The sequence below is a fragment of the Macaca fascicularis genome, chromosome 7 (assembly GCF_037993035.2).
Source record: "Macaca fascicularis isolate 582-1 chromosome 7, T2T-MFA8v1.1".
Classification (NCBI taxonomy): domain Eukaryota; kingdom Metazoa; phylum Chordata; class Mammalia; order Primates; family Cercopithecidae; genus Macaca; species Macaca fascicularis.
The window spans coordinates 89,230,941-89,242,398 of NC_088381.1; the positions used below are offsets into that span (position 1 = coordinate 89,230,941).

At 45.2% G+C, this 11,458-nt stretch overlaps 1 protein-coding gene across 1 annotated transcript; it reads right to left on the bottom strand.

Annotated features, from left to right (window-relative positions):
- Positions 1-7,998: 7,998 nt before the first annotated feature.
- OR10G3 (olfactory receptor family 10 subfamily G member 3) lies at positions 7,999-9,044 on the bottom strand. Its single transcript, XM_005560787.3, has one exon. The coding sequence runs from the start codon at positions 8,938-8,940 to the stop codon at positions 7,999-8,001; it is 942 nt and encodes a 313-aa protein (XP_005560844.2). The 5' UTR covers positions 8,941-9,044.
- Positions 9,045-11,458: the final 2,414 nt, after the last annotated feature.

Here is an 11,458-nt window from a genome sequence, read left to right on the forward strand (position 1 = left end):
TGTAATCCCAGCACTTTGGGAGGCCGAGGCGGGAGGATCACTTGAGCCTATAGGTTTGAGACTCGCCTGGGCAACACAGCAAGGCCCTGTCTCTACAAAAAATGCAAAAATTAGCCAGGTGTGGTGGCACATGCCTGTAGTCCCAGCTGTTCGGGAGGCTGAGGTGGGAGAATTCCTTGAGCCCAAGTAGTTGAGGCTGCAGTGAGCTATGATCAGGCCACTGCATGTCAGCCTGGGAGATAGAGCAAGACTCTGTCTCAAAAAAAAAAAAAAAAAAAAAAAAAGAAGAAGAAAAGAAAAGAGTAGAAATGTATAGGGAAAACAAACTTGAAAAGAAGTTTGGGGCAAGTGTAAAAGACCATTTATGCTATATTAACAAATTTGAATATAATGAGAAGACATTGAAAGTTTTTTTTTTTTTTTTTCTTTTGAGACGCAGTCTCGCTCTGTCGCCCAGGCTGGAGTGCAGTGGCGCGATCTCGGCTCACTGCAAGCTCCGCTGCCTCCCGGGTTCACGCCATTCTCCGGCCTCAGCCTCCCGAGTAGCTGGGACTACAGGCGCCCGCCACCTCGCCCGGCTACTTTTTTTTTGTATTTTTAGTAGAGACGGGTTTCACCATGTTTGCCAGGATGGTCTCGATCTCCTGACCTCGTGATCCCCCTGCCTTGGCCTCCCAAAGTGCTGGGATTACAGGCGTGAGCCACCGCGCCAGGCCTTGAAAGTTTTGAAACAAAGAATAGAGCTGTATTTTATTATGATGATTTTATTTATTTATTTATTTTTTGAGACGGAGTCTCGCTCTGTCGCCCAGGCTGGAGTGCAGTGGCTGGATCTCAGCTCACTGCAAGCTCCGCTTCCCGGGTTCACGCCATTCTCCTGCCTCAGCCTCCCGAGTAGCTGGGACTACAGGCACCCGCCACCTCGCCCGGCTAGTTTTTTGTATTTTTTAGTAGAGACGGGGTTTCACCGGGTTAGGCAGGTTGGTCTCAATCTCCTGACCTTGTGATCCGCCCGTCTCGGCCTCCCAAAGTGCTGGGATTACAGGCTTGAGCCACCGCGCCCGGCCTTATGATGATTTTAATAATTTTATTTATTTATTTATTTATTTATTTATTTATTTTTTGAGACCATGTCTCATTCCACTACCCAGGCTGGAGCGCAGTGGTGCCGTCTCCGCTCACTGCAACCTCTGTCTCAAGTGATTCTCCTGCCTCAGCCTTCTGAGTAGCAGGGATTACAGGTGCCTGCCATCATGCCTGGCTAATTTTTTATATTTTTAGTAAAGACGGGGTTTCACCATGTTGGCCAGGCTGGTCTTGAACTCCTGGCTTCAAATGATCCACCAGCCTGGGCCTCCCAAAGTGCTGGGATTACAGGCGTGAGCCACTGGGCCTGGCGTAGAGCTATACTTTAGAAGGTCAATCATTCAAAGTGTGGAAAATGATTTAAAATTGGAAAGAGACTGAATGGACAGAAGAGATACCAGAAATCCAGGCAAGAGATGAAGAGTGAGTCCGGGTGTGGTGGATCACACCTGTAATTCCAGCACTTTAGGAGGCTGAGGCGAGCAGATCACCTGAGGTTCGGAGTTCAAGACCGGCCTGAGCAACATAGAGAAACCCCTTCTCTACTAAAAATACAAAATTAGCCAGGCATAGTGGTGCACACCTGTAATCCCAGCTACTTGGGAGGCTGAGGCAGGAGAATCACTTGAATCCAAGAGGCAGAGGTTGTGATGAGCTGAGACTGCGCCATTCCACTCTAGCCTGGGCAACAAGAGTGAAACTCTGTCTCAAAAAATAAAATAAAATAAAATAAAATAAATAAATAAATAAATAAGATGAAGAGTGTCTGACTGAAGAGGAAATGGACTTGGGAAAAAATGTTCCAGAGATTATCCAGATGGGGAGGAATCCTGTCCATCATCAGTAAAGTATCCATCCATCCACCCAGCCATCCATTCCTCTATTAAACAAATATCTATGGTTAGTTACTAAATAGAAAGCACTGTGCTGGGTGTCATAAAGGCAGAGAATGAAAGCAGACCATTCTTGAAGGAGCATTAATTTGGTATAGGAGATAAAATAGGTAAGCAGGTAATGCTAAGAGCCACTGTTTATGGATTGCTTTTTTTTTTTGACAAGTCCAACCTGAGGCTCTTTAGTAATACTTTCTTTTACAGTAATCTTAGTTATATTATTATTCTCATTTTATCAGTTAGGAATTTGAGGCTTAAAGAGGCTAACAACTTGCTGAAGATCATGCACCCTTGACTTATGGAACCAAGGCTCTAACACATTAATTTTACAACAAAGTTTATGCTCTAAAGACAATGCAGATTCTGCTGTGTAACTTTTTGAGTTTAAATTACTTTCATCACATAGCAACTGCATGACCTTGGGCATTTTATTTGTGCCTCAGTTTCTTCATATACACAATTAGGGTAATAGCACCTACTTCACAGGATTGTGGTGGATTTAGCAAAACTTGGTTAAGGCATTCAGTCCAGTGTCTGGCCAACCTCCCAAGTTCACTACATTTTTTTTTGTTTTTTTTGAGACAGGGTCTTGCTCTTGTCCCCCAAGCTGGAGTGCAACAGCAGGATCTCAGCTCACTGCAACCTTCGCCTCCCAGGTTCAAGTGATTCTCCTGCCTCAGCCTCCTGAGTAGCTGGGATTACAGGCACCCCCCCACCATGCCTGGCTAATCCAGGCTGGTCTTGAACTCGTGACCTCAGGTAATCCGCCTGCCTTGGCCTCCCAAAGTGCTGGGATTACAGGCATGAGCCACTGTGCCCAGCCACCAAGTTCACAACATTTGATAGTTAATATTATTATACTGTTCTGCATAGAGAATAAGAGGTGAGTGCTATAAGCAATGCAGATCAATTTCGTACAAGTTCAGAGGAAGGAAAGGCCATTTCCAATTGGAGGGCTGGAGGGTGAGCAGATTAGAGTCATGAAGAAGTCACTTAAATTGCGGATTTCAAAAGAATGTAAGGGCCCGTCACGGTGGCTCACGCCTGTAATCCCAGCACTTTGGAAGGCCGAGAGGGGTGGATCACAAGGTCAGGAGATCGAGACCACCCTGGCCAACATGGTGGAAATCCGCCTCTACTAAAAATACAAAAATTAGCTGGTTGTGGTGGTGCACACCTGTAATCCCAGCTATTCAGGAGGCTGAGGCAGGAGAATCACTTGAACCTGGGAGGCGGAGGTTGAGGTGAGCCAAGATGGCACCACTGCACTCCAGCCATGCGAGAGAGCGAGACTTTGCCTCAAAAAGAAAAAAAAAAAAAGTAAGATGTAAGATGAACATTTTTTTTTTTTTTTTTTTTTTTTTGAGACGGAGTCTCGCTCTGTCGCCCAGGCTGGAGTGCAGTGGCCGGGTCTCAGCTCACTGCAAGCTCCGCCTCCCGGGTTCACGCCATTCTCCTGCCTCAGCCTCCGGAGTAGCTGGGACTACAGGCGCCCGCCACCTCGCCCGGCTAGTTTTTTGTATTTTTAGTAGAGACGGGGTTTCACCATGTTAGCCAGGATGGTCTCGATCTCCTGACCTTGTGATCCGCCCGCCTCAGCCTCCCAAAGTGCTGGGATTACAGGCTTGAGCCACCGCGCCCGGCCAAGATGAACATTTAGACGATAAAACTTACAGAAAACTTAGTGAGGAAGAAAGAAAGAAGTTGTCATCTATCATTCATAGAAGTGACAAGCAACAAAAATGTAAGCAAATAAATAAGATAACTGCAGAATGATAATTAAACAGGGTAGCGGGTCAGAAAGTGAAGAGGAAGAGTGGGGCTGGTGGGTAAGGAATTAGAGGGAAGACTTGATTCCATCTCAAGGTAGAAAGCTGTTCATATGTAGATCAACTGCTATCTGTGAATGGATACCCGAATATTGTCACAAACTGAAATGCAAATACTCTTAGAAACTGGGGTATTAGTAATGCAAGTATGAAAAACATCTGATTTAAGCAAAACAACAACAACAAAACACCCTCATCATTCTTTGAATGACTCAATCTGTGAATGAAAACATTCACATTCTCATGATTTTGATGACAGAATAGATTATTTTTCTTTGTGCTGAGTTTGTTATCTCAAGCTGGAACTAAGTAAGGCTAGTCAAGGCCATCTGATTCTTATTGCTCATTCATTCATTCATTCAACCAATATTTTACTGAGAGCTTACTGTATGCGGCACTATGCTTTGCCTGGCGAATGTAGTGGAGTTCTTTCCTTGGAGTTCTCCTCTTACTCCAAAGGGCTTTTGAAACAGGAGGACATGTGAGGAGAACCTTGGGCAGGTTCTGACACTTGTCTGCTGACGTTTTTGTTTTGTTTAGACAGGGTCTTACTCTGTTGCCCAGGCTGGCAAAAAGATAACGGCTTACTGTGGCATTGAACTCCTGGCTAAGGCAGTCCTCCCACCACAGCCTTCAGAGTAATTGGGGCTATAGGTGTGAGCCATCATGCCCAGCTAATTAATTTTTTTTTTTTTTTTTTTTTTTTTGTGGAGATGGGAATCTCCCTCTATTGCCCAGGTTGGTCTCGAACTCCTAGGCTCAAGTGATCCTCCTGCCTAGTCCTCCCAAAATGTCGGGATTACAGGTGTGAGCCATGTTGATTTTACAGGTTGAAACCTGTTGATTTTTTCTGGATAAGAGATAGGGAGGACCTGGTAATATACAAGACCCAGAGTGTGTCCTAAGCTGATCTATGGGGAGAGAACAGAGTATCCCTGACTGGTTTTGGAAACTATTTTAATGTTCCCAAATTTTATTTGAACTAAAAAACATTGTCTGCCTTTCACATTCCTTCGTGCATTCGTGCACTGCACCTCACTACTCCTCCCCCGGCACCTGTTGGCCTCTTTTGCTATCCCAATTTACCAAATAAATCCCCCCCCTCTTTCTACCCATCTGCTGTTCTTCACAGCTTGTCTCTGGGCTCAGCCCCAAGCCTGGAGGGGCAGTAAATGGATTCAGAGTTGCTGCTCAAACATGGATTCCCATGGAAACCAAACGACTAAGAAAACAAATAGGGAGGAAGAGGCAGCCACTGCCTGACCTCTTACCCTCCCCCTCCAAATTCTTTTCGCTTTTCGGCATGAAGGCAAGTGCTTATTTGTATAACTAGTAGAAGGACATAACCTGACCCCTCCCCCACCCCCAAATTCTTTTAAGAGCCTCTCGTTGGACAATGAGTAAATGAAAGACAGTGGGACATCTCCATCTGGTGGTAGAAATGCCAAATTACCTAAGAGAGAACTCAATTAACAAGTGAAAGCCTGTAATACAGGCCAATAAGTATACAAGGAAGTAACATTCAGATACAAAAATAAGATACAAAGAAGTAACATTCAGGAGCCACTCTTAGGAAACTGTTTAATTGTGATGCAGTTAGTACTTGTTCCTTCTCACATATACAGATTTAAATATCATCTTTATGTTGGTGAATTTTTATTTATTTTATTTATTTATTTTTTGTGAGGGAGTCTTGCTCTGTCACCCAGGCTGGAGTGCAGCGGCACAATCTCAGCTCACTACAATCTCCACCTTCTGGGTTCAAGCAATTCTCCTGTCTCAGCCTCCCGAGTAGCTGGGGATTACAGGCACCTGCATTATGCCCAGCTAATTTTTGTATTGTTGTAGAGGCAGGGTTTCACCATGTTGGCCAGGCTGGTCTTGAATTCCTGACCTCAGGTAAACCGCCTGCCTCAGCCTCCCAAAGTGCTGGGATTACAGGCGTGAGTCACCATGCTGGGCCGAATTTTTTTTTTTTTTGGCATCCAATTCAAATATATGAACATGAGGTTTAGTCTCATCTCTCCCAACTCCACACTAGATTTTTTTTTTTTTTTTTTTGAGACGGAGTCTCACTCTGTCGCCCAGGCTGGAGTGCAGTGGTGCAATCTCAGCTTACTGCAGCCTCCACCTCCCGGGTTCAAGCTATTCTCTCCTGCCTTAGCCTCCCGGGTGTGTGCCACCATGCCTGGCTAATTTTGTATTTTTGGTAGAGACGCGGTTTCTCCATGTTGGCTAGGCTGGTCTCGAACTTCCGACCTCAGGTGATCCAGCCGCCTTGGCCTCCCAAAGTGCTGTGATTACAGGTGTGAGCCACTGCGCCTGGCTGGATGTTGTTTAAGGCGCTAAATTTGTGCCGCTAACACATTACCTATTATGTTAGATTAAATCCAAACTTCCTACATAGTTTCTGAGGCTTTACAATATCTACCCTTCACGGGTAGTGTGGTCATGTAACCCTCCCCCATATACTACCTTTTACCAACACTAGCTTTCCTTTCAAACATGCCAATTTTTTTTTTTCTTTTCCATCCTAGAGCCTTGCATTAGCTTTTCCCTCTTTTTGGAAAACTTTTCCTGAGATTCTTGTGGCTATGGCTTTGAAAACGTATTTTTTATTTTTATTTTAATTTTTTTTTCAGATGGAGTCACTCTGTCGCCCAGGCTGGAGTGCAGTGGAGCGATATCTTGGCTCACTGCAACCTCTGCCTCCCAGGTTCACGCGATTCTCTTGCCTCAGCCTCCTGAGTAGCTGAGAGTACAGGTGTGTGCCACCACGCCTGGCTAATTTTTGTATTTTTTTTTTTTTTTTTTTTTTGAGACGGAGTCTCGCTCTGTCGCCCAGGCTGGAGTGCAGTGGCCGCATCTCGGCTCACTGCAAGCTCCGCCTCCCGGGTCTACGCCATTCTCCTGCCTCAGCCTCCCGAGTAGCTGGGACTACAGGCGCCCGCCACCTCACCCGGCTAGTTTTTTGTATTTTTTAGTAGAGACGGGGTTTCACCGTATTAGCCAGGCTGGTCTCGATCTCCTGACCTTGTGATCCGCCCGTCTCGGCCTCCCAAAGTGCTGGGATTACAGGCTTGAGCCACCACGCCCGGCCTAATTTTTGTATTTTTAGTAGAGACGGGGTTTTGCCATGTAGGCCAGGCTGGTCTCAAACTCCTGACCTCAGGTGACCTGCCTGCCTCAGCCTCCCAAAGTACTGGGATTACAGGCATGAGCCACCATGCCCAGCCCCAGAAATAGTATTTTTTAAAACATTGCTTTTTAAGAAAATTTTATTTCAATAGTTTTTGGGGTACAGGTGGTTTTTGGTTACATGGATAAGTTCTTTAGTGGTGATTTCTGAGATTTTGGTGCACCCATAACCCAAGCAGTGTACGCTGTATCCAATATATAGTCTTTTATCTTTCACCCCTGTGTTAGTCAGGGTTCTCTAGAGGGACAGAACTAATGGAATATATATATATAAAATATATATATATATATAAAGGGGAGTTTATTAAGTATTCACTCACATGATCGCAAGGTCCCACAATAGGCCATCTGCAGTCTGAGGAGCAAGGAGAGCCAGTCCAAATTCCAAAACTGAAGAACCTAGAGTCTTATGTTTGAGAGTAGGATGCACCCAGGGCGGGAAAAAGATGTAGGCTGAGAGGCTAGGCCAGTCTTTCTTTTCACATTTCCCTGCCTGCTTATATTCCAGCCTTGCTGGTAGCTGATTAGATTGTGCCTACGCAGATTAAGGGTGGGTCTGCCTTTCCCAGCCCTCAAATGTTAATCTCTTTTGGCAACACCCTCACAGGCACACCCAGGATCAATACTTTGTATCCTTCTATCCAATCAAGTTGACACTCAGTATTAACCATCAGATATCATATTGGGAAATATCATATTGAACTCTACTGAGACATTTTAAAATACACTATTGCATTCTTTCTTCTGGATTGTTTAATGTGGTTTAGTTTGTGAGAATTTGGTGTCATTCTGTACTCTTGTAGTGGCTGAGAGTTATCTTGAGAGGATACTAAGGAACTGTTAGAAAATTAGTATTTTACCTTAAACTGTGTTTGATCATACAATATGGCTATATAAAAGAGGAAAAGCAAGAAGAAAAAAAAATTACTGAAGCCTAAACAATTATAATAAATTCTAATTGTGACAGCTTCCCTAGTGGGAGAAAGACACTTTCAAACCTCACTCATAGTTCTTGGGCTTCTGAGCATCGTTTTCAGGGCCAGCTTCACCTCTTGGTTCCGCAGAGTGTAGATAAGTGGATTGAGGAAAGGAGTAATGGCCGTGGGGAACAGAGCAGCTGCCCCATCCAGGGGGCTGTTGGTTTCAGGCCTCAGGTAGATGAAGGCACAGGGCACATAGTACACGGTGACCACGGTTACATGGGCTCCACAGGTTGAAAAAGCCCGGAGCCGCCCATCAGCTGTATGGATTCTCAGGATGGCCTGAATGATCTGTATGTAGGAGAGGAGGATCAGGAAGAAGCAGCTGGCAACCACCACCCCAATGTCCACAAAGGTCACCATCTCATTGACTGTTGTGTCAGCACAGGCCAGTCTCAACACTGCAGGGATGTCACAGAAGAAGTAATCCACCTGATTGGGCCCACAGTAGGGCAGGCGGAAGGTTAGGATGGCCTGGAGAGCCCCATGGATGGATCCTGCCACCCAGGCTCCAGCCACAAGCAAGGCACTCAGCTTAGCAGTCATAAGCACAGGGTAGTGCAGGGGCTGACATATGGCCAGGTACCTGTCATAGGCCATCAGGGTGTAGAGGAAGCACTGGGTGCTGCCCAGGAAGTGATAGAAATAGAGTTGAGCAACACAGCCACCAAATGGGATGGATTTGACGCCTAAAGTGAAGTTCATCATGAGGCGAGGGACGATGATGGAGGAGATGCCCATGTCAATGACTGAGAGAACACCGAGAAAGATGTACATGGGGTGGGCATGGAGCCTCGGGTCTGCCCAGACAGTGATGAAAATAAGCAGGTTTCCCAGCTGAGTCAGGATGTAGATTAGCAAAAAGAACACAAAAAAGAGTGTCCTTAGCCTGAGTGGATAAGGAATTCCTGTCAGGATAAACGCAGTCAACAGTGTGTTGTTCACCCTTTCCATATCCCGGAGAATCTTACCTAGAGAATGGACAAAACAAGAGTTAACATAGAGGTGAGAGGAAAGTGAGGGGGAATTAGAAAAAGAGATTGTAAAAACTAGGGATGGTGGCAGAGAAGTTTCTTTCTTTCTTTTTTTTTGAGACAGAGTTTTGCTCTGTTGCCCAGGCTGGGGTGCAATGGCACGATCTTGGCTCACTGCAACCCCCGCCTCCCAGGTTCAAGCAATTCTCCTGCCTCAGCCTCCCAAGTAGCTGGGATTACAGACATGTGCCATCACGCCCGGCTAATTTTTTGTATTTTTAGCAGAGACGGGGTTTCACCATGTTGGCCAGCCTAGTCTCGAACTCCTGACCTCAGGCGATCCACCTGCCTCAGCCTCCCAAAGTGCTGGGATTATAGGCATGAGTCACCACGCCTGACAGAGAAGTTTCTTTCTTATGGGGAAAGATGACAAGTAGGCAGAAACAATGTTCTCTGGTAGGTGTTTTGTAAACAAGATGTTATTGGAACACAGCCTTTCTCATTTAGTTACATATTGTCTGTAACTGTTTTGGAGCTACTATGACAGAGATGAGTGGTTACATTTAGTTTGCAAAACATAAGCTATTTACTCCCTGGACATTTATAGAAAAAGTTTGCACCTAGGGTTTTGTACTCAGAGCACTTTTTCCAATAACCTTTGGAAAATAATCATTGACTGTTCTATTAGTACAGGCCAGGATTTCCCGGAAACATGACATATGTGAGAAAGGGTATTTGTTTCATTAGGTGCTCTGCCAGCTCAGAATCTTCCAGAGGCCACTGGCTCACTCTTATCTCTGCCAGGACATAAACTTATATAGAGTGGGGAATATGCAGAAAGGAAATGCAGAGGCCGGGCGCGGTGGCTCAAGCCTGTAATCCCAGCACTTTGGGAGGCCGAGACGGGTGGACCACGAGGTCAGGAGATCAAGACCATCCTGGCTAACACGGTGAAACCCCGTCTCTACTAAAAAATACAAAAAACTAGCCAGGCGAGGTGGCGGGCGCCTGTAGTCCCAGCTACTCGGGAGGCTGAGGCAGGAGAATGGCGTGAACCCGGGCGGTGGAGCTTGCAGTGAGCTGAGATCGGGCCACTGCACTCCAGCTTGGGCGACAGAGCGAGACTCCGTCTCAAAAAAAAAAAAAAAAAAAAAAGGAAATGCAGAAACCCATTTGTGTATAAAGAATGAAATAGAATTTTGATTAAATGGCTAATCAAAATTTTTATGTGTGATAGTGCTTGATGCTGTACAGATCTACTTTCCAAGTTCTTTACCATTAAAAGGAGGAGAATGACCATGAAGATGTAAGTACATAAATAAAGTGAGGACTATCACCACCATGCACTGTGGTTGGTACTTGGTGCTATATAATTTAGTTGCTTTGTATGTAATCATTTAGCCTTAAGACATGTCAAAGAGAGGAGAGAAAGAAGAAATGAGGGCTGTCTCTAGTGAGAAGTCAGAGATTAAAGGAAAATTAAAGAATGATTAGAGAGGATGAGAGGATTGCTAGACCAGAGCAAATCACTCTCAGTGTGGAAGAATTATTTTAAGTTCTTAGTCCAAATCATTGATCGGCACTTTTTTTTTTTTCTTTTTTTGAGACAGTTCTCTCTGTCATACAGCCTGGAGTGCGATGGCATGATCTCAGCTCACTGCAACATCTGCCTCTCCGGTTTAAGCAATTCTCATGCCTCAGCCTCCGAGTAGCTGGGATTACAGGCATGTGCTAACATGCCTGGCTAATTTTTGTATTTTTAGTGGAGACAGCGTTTCACCGTGTTGGCCAGGCTGATCTTGAACTCTTGGCCTCAACTGATCTGCCCGCCTTGGTCTCCCAAAGTGTTGGGATTACAAGCATAAGCCACCACACCCAGCTTGACTGGCATTTTTTAACCTAAAGAAAAGGGTTGGAGGGTGGGCTCAGTAGCTCATGCCTATAATCCTAGCACTTTGGAAGGCCAAGGAGGGTGGATCACCTGAGGTCAGGGGTTCGAGACTAGCCTGGCCAACATGGTGACACCCTGCGTCTACTAAAAATACAAACATTAGAATAGGAACAGCTCCAGTCTCCAACTCCCAGTGCGAGCGACACAGAAGACAGGTGATTTCTGCATTTTCAACTGAGGAACACAGTTCATCACCAGCAACGGATCAAATGACTTTGACGAGATGAGAGAAGAAACTTCCAGTCCATCAAACTTCTCAGAGCTAAAGGAGGAATTACGTACCCAGCGCAAAGATCTTGAAAAAAGAGTGGAAGAATTGATAACTAGAATAATTAATGCAGAGAAGGCCATAAACGAACTGACAGAGATGAAAACCATGACACGAGAAATATGTGACAAATGCACAAGCTTCAGTAACCGACTCGATCAACTGGAAGAAAGAGTACAGCAATTGAGGATCAAATGAATGAAATGAAGTGAGAAGAGAAATCTAAAGAAAAAAGAAGAAAAAGAAATGAACAAAGCCTGCAAGAAGTATGGGATTATG